We start from the raw sequence: 23359 nt of genomic DNA on the forward strand, positions 1-23359 counted from the left end.
AACTTCTCCAATCAAGCTTTGATCATCCGACTTAATATTTCCTGACATGGCACTGCATTCTTCATCGAGACATTTAATTATATCTAAAGTGCACCTTTTAACATAAATTGTTCTTGTTCCTGTCTGTCCTGCTGGTAGGACAGAACACACCCAGTCATTGTAATGGAGAAATTTGGTCTTTCCAGTTTTTCTTATGCCTCTTTGCAGCTATTTTAATGCAAGTGAACTTGCTAGACTATTTCAGAAGACAATTAAAAGATAACTCCATTGACAATAGATCTGGAGTCAGATAAAAAAAGACACCAGATAAGGACAGCAGTTTTAATTTCCTTAAAGGATAGTAGTGAGCCTGATAGAATTCTACTACAATATTCATCACCATCATTGATATTTCATTTCAGATTTAATTAATTTATTGAATGTAAATTCCCTAGCTGCTGTGATGGAATTTGAACTCCTGTATTAAGATTACCAGTTAAGGCTCCTAGGTTATTAGCTGTGGCATTCTGTGGCATCAGCACAGCAGCAACGTCATCAAATCAGTGAAAAATTAAGCAGTATATTGCTTCCATTTATTTTGACTGCATGTAGTGGCCTAATTACATAAATGAATATTGACCTCGCATCTTTCAAGAAGTGGCACAGTTAATCTCCCTAATTGGAAATTGGAAATAATGTGAAATACTTTGTGAAAAACTTGTTTCTGACCAACATTTCTTCTAATGCTATTGGAACGTTTATTTTCTTTTGTCGTTATTACTTTTAAGTGTAGGAGATACATAAAGTACATGTTTGCAACATTTTATGACATCGCCAAATACCTGACATCTCCTTTGATAACATTTAATTTCTTCCAACAGATTTTGTTGATCCTTCCGGTTCAATTCTTCATCGGTGGTTTTTTGCTCAATGCTAAGCTTCAGCTGCTCAATGATAGTCTCATCACTCTGTATAGTGTCTTGAGCACTCTCTATGCAACTCTTTAAGTACTTTATTTCTGATTCACATAGCTCAATGTGCTTCCTGCAATTCCAGTAAGCATCAGAACTTTGTGCCTGTTGATTTAAAAGAGTCATAACAAAAGTCCTTAGTTAGGATAAAAATACACTTTGAAAGAAATGCTCAGTGATAAACTGTGAACTAATTCTCATTTTTTTGTTCATTTATCGAGACAACGAAGAGGAGCAAAACATGCAATCTACAAAGAATGTAGCAAGATCACCCTCTGATAGCTGGCAAGCACCTTGTACAAGAACAACAGCAAGTGATGCTTACTTTTGCCTCCAAATTACGACACCATCACAACCCCTCAAATATAAAACAAAAGCCCTCATCATGGCTTTCAATGGGGAACATCCTTTCCTCACTATTCTTTTTATAGGGAAAAAAGGATTCACGAAAAACTTGGTTATGCATAAAAAAAACTCTCTCCCTCTGAGTTATTTGCATCATCCACCTTGTTGAAAGCCTACCTTGACAGCATTGATTCAAACTTTTGGGACATTTTTGCCTCATAGTCTTTGCCAATTTTCTGATGCTGTAGCAGTCTTCTGGATGAAGTCTTTGTAGTTGGCCTGCTGGGATTCCTATTGATGGTAGGAATCCACTCAACCTGACCACAATATGGGCATCAATCAAAGAGAATGGGTTGGAGAAAATATAGAGGGATGCAAAAAGGAGAACTTGTTCCCTATGAATCGCGGTAGGCTGAACGTTCAATGAAAATACAGAAATAACCAAAAAACCCAAAAGGACATTGTTTTGGCTACATAGCTCAATGGAATACAAATAAGAGGAACTTATGATCCCCAAACTTGTCAAGTGACTCCCAAATGAAGATATTACTTCACTATGTGAATCATAATCAATGTAAATTAAGCTGAAAATTAATAGCTATATCACAGTTGATATGAATTACTAGTTGCATATCAAAAGGCAGATGTACATCCCATGCAGTTACTCTGCTTTCCAGGTACTAATTTCAGCCAAGCAGTTTATTTCAAGCTTAATGTTTGCCTGCACAAATCTGGTCTTTTTCTTTTAAACAGAAGCTATTGGATAAGTCCTGAAGTGGGATTCTACCCATCCAATCTTCAATGATAGGCACAATTCAGAATATTCTCAACTCTCAGCTCCCATCTGTCATGGTAGCTTGGATCTACCTGACTTGCCTTTATACCTGCAGAATGAGACTAATTTTGGGTATTCGGTCATTTGTAAATGAAATAAACAGTAGGTGCAGTCCTAAATTTGTTTTAGGAACACTTCAGAATCCAGTCGTCCTACCTGACTTGCTGACTAACTCCTGTTGACTAACTCCTGTCTACAGTCCTCTTTCACATTTATCTGCCGCATAGTAACATCTTTTTATCTTTCTTCCTCTCAGCTTTTTGATAATTGGTGTCTCAGTCTCATGGAGGATCACTTCTTAATTTGTTGTCCTTTTCAGATATTTTAAAGAACTATAAATTCTCTATGATCACCAATTTGTGAGCCATTTCGACAAAGTCGTGTGAAACATTTAGGCAATAATCAAAGCTTTATAGAACCCTTTCATCTTCATTATTATTGGAGCTTTATTTTAGAGTTGACAAGTTTTATTGAATTGCTAATTATGATGTGCTGGATGTATTTAATGGAGATAAAGTGTGATTGAAGACTAATTTTTAGGAATGGAATTCAACCCAGCAAAGTGCAAAGTAATGCACTTGAAGAACTGAGGAAGCAAGGGATTACACTCTGAATAGTAAGGATGCTGGAAACTACCGATGATCAGAACAACATTGGTGTGCATATCCATAGACCTCTGAAGATAGCAGGGCAGCTGGATAAAATTGTCAGAAAACACATGAGATACTTGCCTTTATGAGCTGAAGGGGGGAATACAAATGTAGGGAAATTTGACTGAAATTGTATAAAACGCTGGTTGATCAAAAATGGAGTGCTGTGTGCAGTTCTGAACACCATAGTATAGGAAGAATGTGATTTCACTAGAGAGGATGCAGAGGAGATTTACCAGATGTTGTGTGAGCTGGAGGGCATGAGCAATGGAGAAAACATTTGATAGGTTCTGAGGTACATACCTCTAGCCTAAGACGGATGTCAGGAAAAGTGACATTCTGAACTTTTCACTGTACTCATGTACTTCTGTACTTAAGTACGCATGGCAATAAAATCTAATTCTAATTTTTTTATGAAGTAGCTAAAATTATGAGGGACATAGATGAAGTGGCTACAAGGTAATTTGTCCATTAGTAGAGTGAGGTCAATAACAGGGGCCATATATTTAAAGTGAAGAGGTAGAAATCTAAGAGGAAACTTGAAGGGATGTTTTTCACGCAGACGGTAGAGAGAGACTGGAACTTGCCGTCTGAAAGGATGGTTGAATCAGATATTCTCATAACATTTAGGCAATAGTTAGATATTCACTTGCTTTTTTGTAATCTGCAGGACTATGAAGCAAAAGATGGAAAATAGGATTAGTGAAGTCAGATTGCTGTTAACCGACACGGATACAATGAGGTAAATTACCTCTATGTTGTAAACATCTAGGCAACAAATTTTGTCCTTGTCAACAAAGCCAACATCCAGTGAAAGAAACAGTTAAAAAAAATTTCTCCAGATAATTAATCCTCCATTTTATATGTATGTGAAGAAAGATTTGTAGATGCTGATGTGCTTTTTTTGTCACCTATTTTGATTTTCAATGTACTGATACCTGGCTGCCCACAGACCACTCAATCATTGTCAACACATTATAAATTTCCTTGCTACTACCATTAAAGATGAGATAATGTCTGTTTAACTGACAATATTTGTTTTAACTGATTTCTTTTATTCATATAAATTATTTTGGTTACTTCATATACCAAGATGTGTCTTGATTCTTTAGGGAGAAACCAACGTTGCCAATGTTGATCATTTCTTCCCTTATAAACAAGAAAGTAATCATACACAGTTTTCCAGCTTATACATTCTCATATTCAAGTTCATTTAATAGTCTGTTGTTTGTTGCTGCTGTTTACTTGAAAGGACCTTTTACTGTCATGCATTCTCTCTGTAGACCTCTCTGTCCCGAAGAGCAATCTTTTATCTTTTGCTATATCAAAGTCAGTCATTGTCTTAAGTGTGATGCTTATGTACAAGGCAAACATCGCATGGAAAGTTTTCATAAATGTTTAAATTATTTGATGTCAAATGAGATGGAATTTATGGTAATGTCCTTTGAGAGTGAAAAGGCAAGGTTCCTCCTTAGATACTCGTGAATCAACTCCATGTACATGTGAAATCTTAGTATGTTTGTAAGGTTTTCTTCAAATAAATTTAAGAATTGTTGAAAGGATATTTCACTACCATGTTTTAGCTCTATAGGCCTCTCCGCTCCTCTGATCAACCTTTACTATCAAACGATTAAGAATATCAAGAATATGATTGTTACTGAAAAAGACACTTAGATTTTCATCTTGCATGCACCAGGCATTCACAAGAATACCAATGCAAAGTGAAATAACATTTTATAATCATGACAGTAGACAGCTGATTGATTGGTGGAGGTACTGCTTTGAAGAATGCACCATTTTAGATCATAGCTGACATTTAACTGGCAAGTTTTGTTTACATTTGATCTGGACAGGCTAACTCTGATTGTTCCAGGCATTGCCCTGAGGGATGAACCAGAGTGGATCTGATTTATTTTGTTAAATTGAAGCAGGTGTAATGAATATTTTATTTCTAGCCCTCCACTACCACCTGATGAAGGAGCGTCGCTCCGAAAGCTAGTGTGCTTCCAATTAAACCTGTTGGACTATAACCTGGTGTTGTGTGATTTTTAACTTTGTATCTTAACTATGATCAGCTTTTGAATAAAAGCTCTGTCAACCAGTGCTCTTGAACACAATAATTGGTTTATCAAAAAAAATCTTTAATGAAGATACAATAGTTGGTTCTATATTTAGGAGCAAGTGGCATAGGGAGTAATCTGCAGATTAGTATTAGGCACCATGCTTGCTAATCTCTGTAATTCCTTGAAATCTACCTGCAGGACCTCGTTGTTCTTTTTTTAATATAACAATGTCACTTCATTTCTATATTAACCATAATAAATCATTCACAAATTGCAAACAACAGTGGTCCCAGTATCAATTTGTGTAGTTTACCACTTTACATCTTTTGTAAAATGGCTAGATATCAACTACCTGACCTTTGCCTTTTGTTTTGTAGTCAGCTTTTCTTTTTAAAATTGCTTCTCCTATTTGTCCCTTGATTCCACATCATGTGATTTGTGTCACATGGTTACCTTACAGTAGTTTGTTGAAGTCTTTTTGAAAATCCAAATGTATTGCAACAGATGTAATATCTTTGTTTGTTCTTTCCATCAATTTTGGAAAACTTGAGAAGTTTGCATGGCCTCCTTTGCAGTTAAAACTATTCCAGGAGATAATTCAGTGTCTGATCATTCTTAGCAGTTACAGGCAATACCTACATTTTCTAAGTGGGATAGATCCGCAAATCAGCCAGGTGGTTCAGTTCCTGATCGAAGTACTTCAGTGAATTGGAGTCGAAAGAAGAAAAGAATCATCTCGTGTCACCTAACTTAGGTCTGGCCTTATGTAACTTAAAACCATGATCATTAGTCTGCCCTCTCATAAAACAAACTACCAATTTGAACACCCAATTATCCCTTGGTCTACTCTTCATTAAGCCCCATCTCTTTTCAGCAATCTCCTTTACAAAGATGACTTCACTCACAATACCTTACCCAACTCCATCTAACTTAACTGATCAACTCAACAGGGCTCAATTAAAACACTTTCCAAACCAGCCTCCTGGATTCCTAGAAAGACACGGCAGAATCTGCAAGTTCTCCTCCAAGTCAGACACCATCTGACTTCAAACTATAACACTTTTCCTTCAGTATCACTAGTTCAATACCACTGTGGGCATATGTACAGTCAATGTCTAAAGCATTCGAGGAAGGCGGCTTACCACTACTTTCTCAAGGGCACTCGGGATGGACAACAAATGTCTGTATAGCCAGTGATGCACATATCCGATAAATATGTATAATAATGAAAAAGATGTTTTTAACTGAGACCTATAGGAGTCATCCTTTCTACACCTTTCCCAAAACCTGTATCACTCAATCAACATGAAAAATATTTAAAACTGGACACTGATCCAAATTTAACCTAAGGTGTTGTATAGGACAAAATAGTCCACCTTTTCTCATAATAGATTATTTAAAAACAAAGAGAACAAAGAACAAAATAGCACAGGAACAGGTCCTTCAACCTTACAAGTTCTGAAATGCCAACATTTCTTCCTCACCTTCTTTAATATTTTTCACTGAATGATGTATGCATAAGTATTAAAAATGTGTCTACATGCATACTACTTCACTTTTCTAAGCATAATTTATCAGGTTCCCAACACATCAAGATCGAACTGAAGTGTACAGCAACATCTACTGTCCTAAAGCTCTCCTGCATCTTTGTGTAATCTGCCTACCTTGCTCTTCAGCGAAATTTAGATCACTAATCGAAATAGCAAAGTGCACTACACCGAACAAAAATCCCTGCAAGATACCAGTGATAACCGGTTACCAAATAGATCCATGTATAAGCACTTTTTGACTCTGATCTCCAGCATATGCAGTCCTAACTTTCTCCTAGATCCATATATATCTATATTCACTTTCTTGCTGGTTTCTTGCTTTCAAACCACTGCAATATCTCACTATTAATTCCAGTGACTTAAAACCTATTTTTTCCATAGCTTTTTCATGGTGATTATAAATAATTTGCATATTCTCCCGTGTCTGCGTGGGTTTTCTTCCACAGCCCAAAGATGTGCAGGTTAAGTGGATTGGCCTTACTAAATTGCCTGTAGTGTCCAGTGACATGGCTAGGTAGAATAGCCATGGTAAATGTGGGTTTACAGGGATAAGGTAAGAGGCTGGGTCTGGATGGGAGGCTCCTCGGGGGGCTGATGGAGATTCAACAGGCCAAATGTTATCTTTTCACTATGTAAGGATTTTATGATTCTATTACTTGACTCTCAAATTAAATAATATGGAGAACAATTATTCAGTTGATCCAAAAACTATCCAATGCTTCACATTCTTGTGGGTGCTCTTATGAAATAGATTAATAGCATGATCAACATTTTGCCAGGGCAAATTAATATAATTTTAATATTCTGTGTACAGTTTTTTTTCCAATGTTAAATAATATTAAATTCTAAAAAGAGATTATTAAAAGTCCATCAACTATTAAACATTTGTTATTCTGGGAATTATATTAAGAGAAGCAGCTATGAATAGAATGGCTGATGACATCAGACTACATGATGAGCTGTATTGGGAGCTCTTACCTTTATATAGACAGTATATTATTCAACAGAAATTGTTGGTTACAAAGACCTGCACTGTCTGACACTGAGCATGCTAAAACATAATGGCCTCAGTAGGAGTTCCCTCCAAACAGCAGGAATGGCACCTAGAAACATCCACTGGCTAGCAAACTTAAACAAAGTTGAGCAATTGCAGCCATTTTCCAATGTTGCTGCAGTTTCTCCCATCTCACTTTAGTCAGATGAAAAAATTAAGCAAAATCAGGAAAGATTAGAACAATCTGAAGGTAATAAATGAAGAAACCAGACCACCAAGTAGACAGACTCCAGCAGCAAAATAAAAAAAAGGTCTCAGCAGGTAGACACCAGTGGTAAGCAAAAATCAGCATAACATGGAGGAGAACCTCAAATCAGGCATACTCCTGTGAAACTGGCAGAACTTAGACTAAGAGCTGGAAATGTGTTGCTGGAAAAGCACAGCAGGTCAGGCAGCATCCAGGGAACAGGAGAATCGACGTTTCGGGCATAAGCCCTTCTTCAGGGCTTATGCCCGAAACATCGATTCTCCTGTTCCCTGGATGCTGCCTGACCTGCTGCGCTTTTCCAGCAACACATTTCCAGCTCTGATCTCCAGCATCTGCAGACCTCACTTTCTCCTCAAAGAACTTAGACTAAGCAGATTACAGAAGCAGGGGCAGTTGGGAGACATTAGAATGTGCAGAGACCAACAATACATGAAAACAGCAAAACTGTGATGATAACCTCCAGTGCTACACAAAACTAAAAGTGCAATCCGATTCCCAACACAATATGCTTAAGTTAACCTTCTTAGGTTTAGTCTCATTATGGAAAAGCCCCTCTACTACCTGAGCCATTTCAATATAAAGATAACCTAGATCAAGTTGCTAATGGTGTCAAGGATTTTCTGGAAGCAAAATAGAGTTTTAATTCTTGGGGATTGAAAGCCTTCACAAGGTCCAACATGTGACATACGGCTCATCATCCAAAGAAATACCAGTATTCCAGCTAAAATGCAAAAGTGGGAGGCATTGAGAACTGCCATTGTCCTGTTATTCCACTGTGGTGGGGGAAGACCCCATCAGAGCGAAGATTGTCCATTAAAAACACAATCTGCCACCATCAAGTAAAGGCCATTTCAAGTCATGTGGCACTGTTAAAAATTCCCAGCTCCAAAGCTAAAAGGTATCTCAGCAGATCTGCACTATCCATTAAATAATAAGGGAAAACTGTGAACAATAATTCATGGCCACAATTTTAAGCTGGAAACTGGGGAATCCCTTCCAACACAGTATAGTGACTGAACTCTGAAATTATTCAGCCTTCACAGTTCAGGAAACATCCAACTGAAAGTAAAGGAACATCAAACTGCTATGTTCCAATAAAAAAAAGGTGAAATCACAGAAACACTCCATGTGCTTCATAATCAAGAATGCTTAGTAATAAGCCAGAGAGCTTGTTTGAATCTCCAATACATATCCAAACAAACAAATTGCACAACAACGACATATTGGAATAATTCAGTCAGAATTCTATTCACAGGTCTGAGAAAATTGAGTACATCTCATACATTATGTTAAGACCATATACCAAACTAGTATGTGTGTCCATTGCGCCGAGGAGATGAACAGATCTGCATTCAAATTATGAGGAAGATAGAAGACAATTTTTTTTGTCCCTGTTCCTAATGTGGTTACCCAGCTATCAACTCCTTTCCTTTGCATCAACCAAAAGGTGGTTACTATCTGAGACTAAATCAGATATTGGCAAACTTTATCAAATTGAGCCCAAGTTAATATCTAACCACTGATTCCACAGCTTTCCACTTCTTTGTCACCTGACTTTTACCCTGCCTTAATACGTTGTCATGAAGCATGGAGCCATGGAATAATTTACAGCACTGGAGGCAGCCATTTAGACCATTGATTTGACACCAACACCCCAGCAATATGCCTACAACAATTCAGTCAGAGCCATTCCTTATCCCCATTGTCCTGTAATTTTACTTCCCTCAAGTGTCCATTGATGTCCTGGAAAATGGAGCTTCTGGTATAGTGGCAGGAATGCTATCCACTGACCTCTCTACACTGGTATTATAACACCTTCCAAATATGAGCTATCTAAGCTGATTTATTTCTAGCTTCTTGAATATTCTTGATTTTAAAAAGGTCTTCACCACTGGTGACTATACATTCAGGAATTTCCTCCATAGACCTAAAAGCTGCTTTTGTGTTTCAGAGGCATAGTTTGTTTTCTTATCTTTCTTTGAAAGAGAGTTTGGGAATGTTTTATTTCATTGAAGATTCTGCCTATTAGTTATTATTCATCCCTGGGGACTTCAGTAATATATAAATAAAGCAGAGTGCTTTTTTTTTGCTTGGATTGATCACGGAATTGTTAGAAGTGTTCATTTTCAAAACAAAAAAAGGAGCATGGTGAACTGCAAAGCATAACTATGGTCACTTGTTTCAACCTGGAATAACATTATAGTAGAGAAATTCAGTGTTCATGGTAACTTGGTTGAGAAGAGCAGTGCTGTTCATTATCCAATTTAAGGATTCAGTTCTAGATGATCCTGGTGATAACTCTCAATTACAATCTCACTGCTAAAATGTGGCTGACTTTGTTCAAGTGTCCCCTCAAGACTCAATGTGGGTCAAATCCTCTAACTCCCTTGGTTCTTCTAGTTGCTCCTACTCTACCCCATCTACTTACTGATAACCAATAGTCCTATACACAGACCTAACAGAGCACCGGCAATGGCATTTTTAGACAACTATTCTTGCCAAAATTCCTCTCGAGCTCTCAATTCAATGGATAATGGAGAAAATTGTGAAAACGTCACCCAGAGCTTAATAGCAATTGAAGGTAACTGGTAATTTAATGTAAGTTTGTTTTTGTAGGGCGATAAGACGTATTTTACAATATCAAATTTGTGGTTATGCAGCAGATTTCCACCTCACGTGCTCAACATTTGACTTCTTGTAGAGTTCATTAATTTAATCATAAAAATATACAGATTTAAACTTTATGTAAATTCAGAATGGCCAAAGATGCCAATAGGATTTTCAGTCTTGAATTATTTTAATGCTGCAAGATCCATTGATTTCCACATTCAAAGTCCTGATTTGCAGTTGCACTGTGTCAGGAAACAAACTTGCTGTGTCCCGTTTGAGAGGTGGAACTAAATTAATTAATTAATTAAAAACAAGATTGTAAACATATCCTATCAGAGTAAAACATCAGCTGCTTCAAAATAAATTTGATTTGCCAAATCTATGGTTTTTATCCTTCTTAATATTGTACAAAAGATCAACATTTTAATCAGCATGGTAAATAGTTTGCCAATTATACAATGCCAAATAAAATCTTGCCCGCCATACTAGCATATCTGAACATATGAGTATGTGTCATTAACAAAATCAATGCAAAAATATTCAAAACATTACAATCATAATTGGAACAAAGACACTTACCTCTAAATTGCTACTTAGCATCTTTGGCTTTGAGTGACTCTCCGCATTTTCACCAACGATCTGTAATTTGCATGTGTCTCTGGTATGCTTCAGTTGATGTTTCTGTAGTTTCTCGTAACTACTTTGTAGTTTATGGAGCTAAAGATGCAACTACAAATCATAAGTAACTGAACTGTATAAAATAAAGCTTACGTATTTCATTGGACTTCCTTCATTTCACCGATGCACCTCCACACATCAGGAGGATTGAATGGGATGTAGATCACAGCCTACTGAACCTACCTGGTAGAGAATAACTAGTGATGTCCTTTTCAGCTTCAGCACATACTGTAAATATGAAGTGCCCTTCACTACAGTATTACAAAGACACTCATCTGAGAAAGTGTGTGTGTTGGTCAATGCTATTGAATAATTATTCCATTATTTAATTTATTATTCAATTACTAAATAGATTTTCCATATGCCCTGAGCAAAACGGCAGTATGTGGAGAATACATCTTTGAAAACTGAAGGTCCAACAAGTTACATTCACTTTATTACTAAATCTTTCATGGATTTCTGGAGACTAAAGCAATATAATTCAGGTTAAGGAAAAAGAAAGTTACTGAGAAAGATGTGCCAGGGTTGCAAATCTTAAGAGTAATGTTCAGCTCAAGTATGCAGCTTAATCTATATAACAGCATTGTAAATAATAACTGTGAAAATGTTTATTCAGAATTGTCATAACATAGCCAGAGTATAGGCAAAGTAACTTTCAGTAAAGTCTGGCACTTTCTTGGAGTTGGTAACATAGTAAATGAGCAAAGCACATTTTCCAATGTTTGATGGTAATTTACTTGGGACTTTGGGAATAGAAGTGAGAGCAATTGCCAGGTATCTTTTTCCTCCAGAAAGATCAATACCTCGGAAGCAATATGTTCTCTGAAGTGATGAGAATAATGATAAGCACAATGATTTAATCAGTCCAAAGATCAGATTTGTACTGTTGAGAAAAACTTTTGCAATTAACTTCTCCTTCCGGAGATTACACAATCAAACTCTTCGTGTTAGAAGATAAGAAGCTTATTAACATGCATTTGCACCTTATTAATTACACCCTATTAACTTCCCCTTCCCAATTAACTATGCACTTCAAAAACTTGACAAAAACTAAGTGAGTTTCAGTCAAGTTTGCATGTCAGTGTCAAGTCCTAGTTAGTTTATTAACTTTACACAACCAACACTTGTTGGCATAGAAGTAGCATTACTGGATAGACCAGCTAGATATTCTCTGGCTTTGAGCTACTGCTTTAGTACAGTTGGACAGCCAGGCATCTTCTGGCTTACAGGTGGTGTTTCAGTGCAGAGGGAGGGTCAGGAAGATTGTGGCTGTAGGAAACAGTGTCTTGTACATTGAAAAGTCCTAATGGGAGTGGACATACTGCTGTACGCATGGTGCAGTGTCAAGGTCAAAGCTGCATACTCCAACAGTTTGTGTGTCAGACATATTACTGTGTAAAAGCAAAAGGAAGGAATGTTTAATGGAGTGAAAGGGAGATATTTCTAGTCTGGGAGTTTGGCCACAGATAATTAGGTGGTTGACCACTGCAAGTCTGGGGATTTGTGCGATTGCAGGGCAAGGATTAGGGTATAGTCAGCACAGGAAGTCAAGTAAAAACAGTCAGGGCCTTGTGTATCAGTTCATTGCAATACTGGTGGAAAGATTAATCTGGAGATTTGACCACAGCCAGTTGGGGCAGGGGTGGAATCCAAGTCATTTGGATTTGGCGGGTTCACTAAGTGGGCACCTCTGCAGCTGACATTACTAACAGGAACCATTAGTGATTGACAATGAGTTTTGTGTGATAGCAGCCCATGCGATGACAAAGCCTAGTGTGTGGGGGTGAGGGAAAGATAAAAGGGGTAAGGTGCTCAAACCCTAAAGTTGTTGAACTCTATATCGAGTCCAGAAGGCTGAAGAGTTCCCAAGAAGTGAGATGTTGTTCTTCCAGCTTTGCGCTGAGCTTCACTGGAACACAACAGCAAGCCTGAGGCAGAGATATTGGACAGAGAACATGGCAGCATGAAGTGGCAGGCAACATAAAGGTCAGGGTTGTTTTTGCAGACAGAACATATGCATTCTTCAAGCGGTCACTCACCTACATTTTGTTTCTCCAATGTAAAGGAGCACATTATGAGTAGCAAATACAGCAAACTAAATGGAGTGAAATGCAGGAAGGTGTTGCATGCCAAAGCTAGCAGTGATGAGAAGTTGGAATGATTCCTCAATCTTCTGTTCCAGTCTCCCGTACCTCTGTTACATCTGCTTGATGCTCCTGTGCCTGGTCCTGCATGCTGACCATATCACTATAGCCAAGTTTAGAAGGACTGAGTGGATGCCTGGTTTTTGACAATCCTTGGAGGGTTATAGATCTTGGACATTTCCTGATCACCACTGGAGATTTCAAGTCTTGCGCAGGTGTGTGTTTGGGCCATGGATGGTGAGAAGGGAGGTAGTAAACAGACACATATTACACATTCAGCAATTGCAGGGGAAGGTGCCATGGAGGTTTGGGATCATGTTGGAAATGAAGAAAGAGTAGATCAGAGTGTTCAGTGCTTGATCACCTTCCCCTATGCCTTACCCCACCCCTGACAGACCAGTCCTTGTTATCACATAGGACACACAACCTATCTCACACAACCTATTGTCAGGTATTAATGGTCCCCATTAGCAGCTAATCATTCTCCCACCAGAACTTTACCCAGTCTTTTGTCTACCAGACTAAGTTTCTCTCTCTCTTTGGACTCTATCTCCTCCAATCCTTTACTCATATCCTCTCCCCTAGCCCAGTCTTCTGCACAAATACCAACCTTTTCCTAACTATCATCTGTTCTGAAGGAGAGTCACTGGATCCAAAACATTAACTTTGCTTTCTCTGCAGAGATGCTGCCAGATACGTTGAAATTTTCCAAAAATGTCTTTTTTTGTTGTTGTTAAATAATTATCAATGTCTGGCTGCAGCAATAGATTACATTTTGTGATGGCTGAAGCTGCTCCACATCTTTCAGATGTTGGAACGGGTGCCAATCCTATAGATACAATAAGACTACAGCAGATGATATAATAATGCAAGCGAATATGTATTTACAAATGGCACTTTACATCATGATTTACCTTATGGTGGTGCTAGCAAACATTCAGACAAACAGACACCATGGTAGCGTCTTCTCAACACATGCTAGAGATTCTATCCCCCTCCACCACCTCACTGCCACTGGAATGTCCTCATTAGGTTTCTTTTACCTTTACTCCCTTCCACAATGTCTAGACACAGACTCAATGTTTGGAGGCTTGGTGAAGAGAGCCTGTTTTAGGTCCTGGTAACATAGAAGTCAGTGGCAGTTGGCCCCTACAACTTTAAATCTATAAGGGCACTCCCTCTAGTGACTTTACTTCTTGGAGACAGGCTCACTCTCCTCAACTTGACCTGGTGCATGCATTGGGGTCACAGGCAACGAGGTGGTGAAGGGGGAGAGAATCTCTAGCATGTCTTGAGAAGAAGGTGCTACGGTGCCTGTCTGTCTGGGTGTTTGCTGGCACCATACCTTCACAAAAAGAAGGGCAGCTGGTGAGAGCTTGAGGTCCCTCATTCCTCTCTTGCCTTGCTAATGATGCTAAGAACCCACAGCTACAATGACCAAGTATGCAGCTACTAAGCATTCTACGAGACCCAGGTGACCAAGGCAGCTGGCAGTGTTTCCCAATGGAGACAGTTGTCACGTGCTTGCATACCAAAGCTAGCAGTGATGAGAAGTTAGAATGATTCCTCAATCTTTTGTTCCAGTCTCTGTTACATCTGCTTGATGCTCCTGTGCCTGGTCCTGCATGCTGACCCTATCACTATAGCCAAGTTCAGAAGAATTGAGTGGATGCCTGGTTTCTGACAATCTTTGGAGTGTTATAGATCTTGGACATTTCCTGATCACCACTGGAGGTTCCAAGTCTCGCACAGCCATTTAAACCATTCCTTCTTGAAATGGAGTTGAGTTTAAACTAGGATGGCTTAAAATAGTCCAGCAGATGAGTAGAACCCAAAGTAGAATGGAGATGAAAGAGAAGGTGAAGGATAGCACAGATGTCAGTGAGACAAAGTTAAATAATAAAGGCAGAGTTCATAATCCTAGTATTAGATAGGACAGACAACAGCATGACAGGAGACAAAGTAAGTCTGCATTAATTACAGTGTAAGTGGCCTATAAGGAAAGGCAAATTACCTTGGGGCATGGATGGGTACATGGGACTGAAATATTGTAGCTATTACAGAAACAAGCTGAGGAAGGGACAAAATTAGCAGCTCAATCCTCTGGGGTACAGATGCTACAGGAAGGATAGAAAGGGAGGCAAGATGTCGGGGGGAAGAGCAGCAAGTTGCACTTTTGATTAGGGAGAACATCACAGCAGTACTGAGAGAAGACATGCGTGGGGGGTTCATCTACCAAGTCTGTTTGGGTAGAACTGAGAAATAAAAAGGGGGAAATCACTTTGAGAGCATTGTATTATACGCCCCCCAATTATTAGTGGGAGATTGAGGAGCAAATACGTAAGGAAATCGCAGATAGCTATAAGTATAATAGGGTTGTAATAGTCGGGGATTTTAACTTTCCTAACATCGACTGGGACTGCCATAGTGTTAAGGGCTTGGATGGAGAGAAATTTGTTCAGTGTGTTCAGCAAAGGTTTCTCATGCAGTATGTGGATGGCCCTTCCAGAGAAGGAGCAAAACTTGACATCATCTTGTGAAATAAGTGACAGATGTGTTAGTGGAGGAGAACTTTGGGACAACTGACCATAATTCCACTAGTTTTAAAAATAGCTATGAGAAAGGATATATCTGATCCACAAGCTGAAGTTCTAAATTGGGTCAAGGCCAATTTAGACAGGAAGTTTCAAATGTTGACTAGAGAGGCTGTTTGCAGGCAAAAAGACATTTGATAAGTGGGAGGCCTTCAAATTAATAGGAACATTCTGACCCTGAACCCTCATTAGAGTAAAGTGTAAGGTTGGCATGAGTAGGGAATCATGAATGACAAAGTTATTGAGGGCCTGGGCAACAAAATGGAGTCAGCAAATGACACATATAGGCAGCTGGGATCAAGTGAATTCCTTGAAGAGTATAGAGTGTCAGAGTACACTCAAGAGTGAATCAGGAGGGCTAAAACACAACACAGCTTTGGCAAATAAGGTAAAGGAGGATCTAAAAAGATTCTGCAAGTACATGACAGGCAAGAGTAAATAGGGAGAAAACAGGGCCCTTAAAGACCAAAAGGGGCAGCACGGTGGCAGTGGTTAGCACTGCTGCCTCACAGCGCCAGAGACCCGGGTTCAATTCCCGGCTCGGGCAACTGCCACCGCAGGAATTACAAAACCTGCGCCCACACCTCCCCCTCACCTCCATCCAATGCCCCAAAGGAGCCTTGCACATCCACCAGAGTTTTATCTACACTTCCACATATCATTTACTGTATCCGTTGCTCCCGATGCAGTCTCCTCTACATTGGGGAAACAGGACGCCTACTTGCAGAGGGCATCAGAGAACATTGCCGGGACATCCACATCAATCAACCCTACCACCTTGTGGCCGAACACTTCAAATCTGCCCAAGTACATGCAGGTCCTGGGCCTCCTCCATCACCACATCCTCACCACTCGACACATGGAGGAAGAATGCCTCATCATCTGCCTTGGGACCCTCCAATCCCATGGCATCAATGTAAATTTCACCAGTTTACTCACTTCCCCTCCCCTCTTCCCCCCCCCCCCCCCCACCTTATACCAGTTTCAACCTCCCAGCCCGGCACCTCCCTCATGACCTGTCCTACCTGTCCATCTTCCTTACCACCTATTTGCTCCACCCTGCTCTCGACTTATCACCATTACCCCCACCTCCATCTACCTAACTCCCAGTCTCACCCCCTCTCATAATTAGACTCCCTGCAGTATGAAAACAGGCTATTTGGCCCAACAAGTCCACACCGACTCTCCAAAGAGTAACCTATCCAGCCCCACTCCCCTATCCTGTATTTACCCCTGACTAAAGCATCTAACATTAAGGGTAATTTAGCATGGCCAATTCACCTAACCTGCACATCTTTGGATTGTGGGAGAAAACCGGAGTACGTGGAGGAAACCCACACAGACACGGGGAGAATGTGCAATCTCTACATGGACAGTCGCCCGAGGGTGGAATCGAACCCGGGTCTCTGGCGCTGTGAGGCAGCAGTGCTAACCTCTGAGCCACTGTGCTGTCCATTGGCACTTATCATTTATCTCTTCATTCCCTCGGCCCACAAGCCTCATTCCTGATGAAGGGCTCTTGCCTGAAATGTTGATTCTACTGCTTCTCCAATGCTGCCTGACCTGCTGTGCTTTTCCAGCACCCCATTCTCGACTCTGATCTCCAGTCCTCACTTTCTCCCAGGACTTACACAGTCAATGGTAGAGTCCTGGGGAGTGTTGCAGAATAAAGAGATCTCAGAGTACATGTTCTTAGTGCCTTGAAAGTGCAGCCACAGGTAGACAGATCAGTGAAGGCAGCTTTCATCATGCTTGCTTTCAATCAGTCTGTGCACTAAACATAGGAGTTGAGACATAGGAGTTGCATCTGTACAAGATGTTGGTGAGGCCACACTTGGAGTACTGCATGCAGTTCTGGACACCTTGCTGTAGAAAGGTGATCGTTGAACTAGAAAGAGTTCAGAAAAGATTTACTAGGAAGTTTCCTGGACAGGAAGGTTTGAATAATAAGGGGAGGTTGGATAGGCTGGGACTTCTTTGCCCTGGAATCCGAGACTGAGGGATGACCTTACAGAGGTCTACAAAATCATGAAGCATAGCTAAGGTAGATAGCCAACAGCTTTTGCCCATGGTAAGGCAGTCAAAAACTAAAGGGCATAGCTTTAAGGTGAGAGGAAACAGATACAAAGCGTCCAGAGAGTCAGTTTTTTCAGAGAGGGTCGTCTCAGAGAGAAGCAGTGGAAGTGAGTGCAATTTTGTCATTAAAGCAATGTGTAGGCAGGTACATGGATAGGATAGGCATGGAGGTATATGGACCAAATACAGGCAAATGGGACAAGTTTAATTGTGAAAACTGGGTGGCATGGGCAAGTTGGGCAGAAAGGCCTGTTTCTATGCTGTAGACATCTATGACACAAAGTCCGATGGTTGGCATCAAGCAACCAAAGCAGAAAATAGACAGATTGAGGCTGCACCCAACTCCATTTCCAATTATTTTCTCCACTTGAATCCTGAAAAGGAGGTATGGTAAAGAATACCTTTCTGAATTGGGGTGATTAGATGTAGAGAGAGTCACTGTTCCAGCAATCTTTGGACAATCGATGACCTGTCTAGTCCATTGAGTATTCAATCTTCGCTTTGCTTCTCTAAAATAGCTAGAAGCCTGTTAAGTATAAAAATCCACAAAGCATAATTTTTTTAATGAAATATTTAATTTTGTGAAATCATGTGCCCTCGATGTGTCCCATCAATTTTGTGCCAGCACTCATGTAGTGTTAATTTTTATAGTTTAGTTTTTTTTTCCTAATCTGTCAGCTCTTTGACAGTTGTGGTAACTTACTTGCTAATTAGTTCATTTGTTGTCTATGCAGGAGAATGAATTAACTTTCCTTATCTTGCCAAAGTCTCTGTGTTGTTTATATGGCTCTATTGATTGCATTCAAGAGTAGATCATCGTCTAATAAGGAACACCATAATCACAATCTGGCTAGAAGTGGATATCAGATCTAGTTTGTTATTAAAGAGAGAATGCCTTGTCATGAGCAAGAAGATTGGCTCAGCACTGTATAAGATGAGAGCGGTGCTGGAAAACCACAGCAGGTCAGGCAGCATCCGAGGAGCAGGAAAATTAACGTTTCGGGCAAAAGCCCTTCATCAGCCAAATGAAGGGCTTTTGCCCGAAACGTCAATTTACCTGCTCCTCGGATGCTGCCTGACCTGCTGTGCTTTTCCAGCACCACTCTAATCTTGACTCTGATCTCCAGCATCTGCAGTACCCACTTTTGCCTCGGCACTGTATAATCTGACTGATATATCAAGAATCATCACTACTCTGGAGTCCATTTGATCACTGTATGTGCAACATTACACTTTTTTTAGCCATGTCAGCTGAAGAGGTAACAGCTTTAGGAAGAATTCAGAGAAAACCATTCAAATTCAGGATTGTTGCTACATTCCCTCCAATTGCTGGAGTAACAGCAATCTGCATGTAAATGAAGAAACTTGCTGATAACCCAGAGTTAGGTGGCACTGTAGACATTATAGATGATAACATAAAATAACAAAGGGGTATTGATAGACTAAGTGAACTGGCAAAACTGTGGCAAATGGAGTTCAAAGTGAAGTTCAAATGTGAAGTTATTTATTTTGCACCATAAAAAGGATAGATACTTCTAAAAAAGACAGTTTCTAATTGGTATGAAGTTAACTACAATGGATGTCCAAAGAGACTTGGGAGTTCAGGTCCACAAATCTTTAAAATGCCACAAAAAGGTGCAGAAAATGATCAAGAAAGCTGATGGAATGCCAGCCTTTGTTTCTGGAGGACTGGAGTTCAAGGATGTAGAAGTTATGTTGCAAACTTGGTTGGAGCTCATTTGGAATATTGTGAGCAGGTCTGGGCACCACATCTTAGGAAGAACATGTTGGCCTTGGAGGGAGTGCAATGTAGGCACAAAACATTGATACAAAGGTTAAGGGGTCATCTAATCAGAATCTATAAGATATCAACAGGAAAAGACAGAATAGATAAAGGTAAACTATTTCTATTGATTGTGTTCCTAGAACAAGATATAGTCTAAACATTATGGCTAGACTGTTCAGGAGAGATTTAGAAAGCACTTCTACACACTGTGTGGTAGATGCTTGTAACTCTTCAAACAGAGTTGATGGTAACTCAATTGCTAATTTTAAATCTGAGATAGACATATTTTTGTTCAAAGGTATGATGGGAAATGGACCAAAGGAAAGCTTTAGGAGTTAGGCTACAGATCAGCCACAATCGCATTGAGTGGCAGAACAGGTTGGAGGCACTGAATGGCCTACACCTGCTGTGGTGTTCTTGTTTATCATGGATACTGAATTGGAGTCCTTCTACTGTGCCAATCATCTACTGGTTGGTTATCTGAGTAACCTCAATTTTAAAAAAAAACTCCCTATAATCAATTTTCGAAGTATGAATGAGATATAGAAAGGTCATAGATATACAATACTATAGCTCAATTCCTTACTTGTACTCCTCTAAAAAGGACAATTGCATCTTGAACTAGACAGGGATTTTGAAAAAAATGACAAGGGAAGGACAGTTACAATCTCAAACACTCAAGACATTCATCTGGGATAGTTGGGTTTTGGTGAGCATGTGGATGACTGCCAAGAGTAATTTGTATCAAAGTTTCTGCTGCAAATAGGACAGATGACTGCAAGATTTCGGATGGGTTACTGACTCAATTTCCTCACCATTCAGGTGAATTGGTCATGTTAAATTGCCCGTAGTGTTAGGTTAAAAAAGGGGTAAATGTAGGGGTGTGGGTGGGTTGTGCTTCGGCGGGTCGGTGTGGACTTGTTGGGCCGAAGGGCCTGTTTCCACACTGTAATGTAATGTAAAAAAAATGTAATGTAATGTAAAATGTAAAAATGTAATTTCTGATATGCATTTGCTTTACCTGGATATGCGACACCATTTTAGTAAACTATTGGTGCATCCAGATGCAATGATCCTAGTGACATACAGCTGAGAATAGGGGTCTCAACTATTAATGATCTTGTTAATCACTTGGCTGAGTACATTGTATCACCAACAAATCATCTACAAAGTCAGCTAGGAAATCAAGTGATGATGAGGATACAAAATATGAGTCTTAAGCAAGGCAACAACCATTTTTCAGATGGAATATAATGTGGAAAAGTGCATAGTTGTTTGCTTTGGCAAAAGAAAATAAAGCAGTTTAATATTTAAAACAGAGACATTGCAGAATGCAGTATCAAAAGGGATCTGGGTGTCTGACACAATTCACAAAGATAGTGTTCAGGTCTACCAATTAACTCAAAGTGAATGGAAACGTTAGCCTTTTTTTGCAAGAGGATAAGCTACAAAAGTAGAAAGACTTATTACAATTATACTTGCAAAGGTGAAGCAGCACCAATAATATTGTATACAGTTCTAGAGCCCTTTGTTTTTACATAGTTATATACTTGTATTGGAAGAAGTTCCAAAAGCTCCAAAGTAGGTGGATTTCGGAGATAAAGGTTCTCTTATCATCAAAGGTTGAGTAGATTGTGCCCATATTTATTAGCATTCAGGACAATGAGAGATGATTATGTGAAATGTAACATTATGAGGGGGTTTGAAAGTATGGCTCACATTATAAAGCAATGAAAAGTATGCATGCTAGTTGAACAAAAAAAAAGTTTCAGAATCTTTATCCAGATCCTCCTGCTAAGCCAAAAGTGAAGTGAGACTTTATAAAAAAAATCCTTGACTAGGAATTCTCTGAAAGCTGTTTCAACTCTGCAATATAATTTGAGGATTGAGACAGAAGCCCCACTTAGGTCCACAAGCAGAATTTCGGTTGCTTGCAATTATGGTATGCAGGAACAGCTCAGGAAAAAGAATTACAAATCATAATTTTAAGCGAAGTTACATACACTTTTAAAATTTGTTTACAAGCCGAATCAGTATATTCCAGTATTTTGAAATTGAACTTTGATTAAAAATCATCCAGCAAAATATATTTCACTTACATCAGATTTAAAGGATTTAAGTCGTTCTTTACATTTATGTATCATTTCCCTGTGAAAGTTCCCAAAGTCTTCTAACTGCTGATGAAGCTTATCCACCTGTGAAACAGAATGGATCATAGAGTCATAAAGATGTATAACTTGGAAACAGACCTCATCCATGTCGACAAGATATCCTAAATTAATGTAGTCCCATTTGCCAGCACTTGGCTCATATCCCTCTAAACCTCTCCTATTCATATACCCAACCAGCTGCCTTTTAAATGTTGTAATTGTACTACCTCCACACTTCCTCTGGCAGCTCATTCCAGACACCAAGACAAAAAAGCTGCTAATGCTGCAATCCAAAGTAGACAAAGTAGGCTGGAAGAACACAGCAAGGCAGGCAGCATCAGGTGAAGGAGAAGTCAACGTTTTGGGTTTAACTCCTCTCTCTAGATGCACCACCCTCTGCAAGAAAAAGTTGCCCCTTAGGTCCCTTTTAAATCTTTCCTCCCTCACTTAAACCTATATCCTCTAATTTTGACTCCCCCACTGCAGGGAAAAGACCTTGTCTATTTACCCTATTTATGCCCCTTGTGATTTATAAACCTCTAAGCTCACCCCTCAGCCTCCGACACTCCAGGTAAAACAGTCCCAGCTGAATTAGTCTCTCCCGAGGGCTGAAACCCTCCAACCCTGACAACATATTTGTAAATCTTTTCTGAACCTTTTCAAGTTTCACAACTTGGAGATGCCGGTGTTGGACTGGGATGTACAAAGTTAATAATCACACAACACCAGATTATAGTCCAACAGGTTTAATTGGAAGCACTAGCTTTCGGAGTGTCACTCCTTCATCAGGTGGTAGCTACCAACTGATGAAGGAGCGACACTCCAAAAGCTAGTGTGCTTCCAATTAAACTGTTGGACTATAACCTGGTGTTGTGTGATGTTTAACTTTTAAGTTTCACAACAACCATCCTGTAGCAGCGAGACTAGCACTGTATGCAACATTCATAAAGTGGCCTAACCAAAGTCCTGTACAGCTACAAAATGACCTCCCAACTCCTTTACTCAATGCACTGATGAATAAAGGCAAGCTTTCCAAATACTTTCTCTGTAATTTATTTTATCAAATGCTTAAAATGCAATCGTAGAATGGTTACAACACAGAAGCCATTCACCCATATTGTGGTTAATTTGCAATAGAAGGATAAATTTACTGATTCTTCACTCCAGTAAAAGGACCTGTGCTTGAAAGGAACATGGATTCAAGAATCAGAGGAAGTAATTGTAACTCTTGGTCCCTTTGAGCAGAGCTTCTATCGGGAGTACAAGAGTACAAACATATTCAGAAGAATTTTTGTAAATGTCAGCAATTGAAAAGACTGCAGTCACTGTCTTTTCCAAGGTGTATTTTATTGTAACCTGAAAGCAAAACTTGGAAACTCATTCTCAGTCATCTCATAGGACACTTTAATGGGTACAGCTAACAGTTGGACCTGTGTCTGGTGAGTCGAGCCAAATATGATATATGATTATTCTATAACCAGTCATGGCACAGTGTCTGATGGATAGACCATTCATTTGTACTGTGGATTCAGTTACATACCTAGACACTTATAGGAATTAGCAAGAAAACAGAAATAGGCCATTCAGACTTAAAGCATACTTCACCATTCAATTAATGGGGCGGCACGGTGGCACAGTGGTTGGGCGGCACGGTGGCACAGTGGTT

The 23359-nt window shown here is 39.5% G+C and overlaps 1 protein-coding gene across 1 annotated transcript in view; it reads right to left on the bottom strand.

Annotated features, from left to right (window-relative positions):
- Positions 1–23359, bottom strand: part of LOC122551048 (centrosomal protein of 63 kDa-like) — a 47252-nt gene that overhangs the window by 15609 nt on the left and 8284 nt on the right. Inside the window, exons 2-4 of the mRNA XM_043692691.1 lie at positions 21643–21738; positions 10845–10982; positions 822–1055 (exon numbers count right to left, since the gene is read on the bottom strand). Coding sequence (XP_043548626.1) covers positions 822–1055; positions 10845–10982; positions 21643–21738 — 468 coding nt within the window. The remainder of the gene's footprint in view (positions 1–821; positions 1056–10844; positions 10983–21642; positions 21739–23359) is intronic.

The sequence above is a fragment of the Chiloscyllium plagiosum genome, chromosome 6, assembly GCF_004010195.1.
Source record: "Chiloscyllium plagiosum isolate BGI_BamShark_2017 chromosome 6, ASM401019v2, whole genome shotgun sequence".
Taxonomy (NCBI): Eukaryota; Metazoa; Chordata; class Chondrichthyes; order Orectolobiformes; family Hemiscylliidae; genus Chiloscyllium; species Chiloscyllium plagiosum.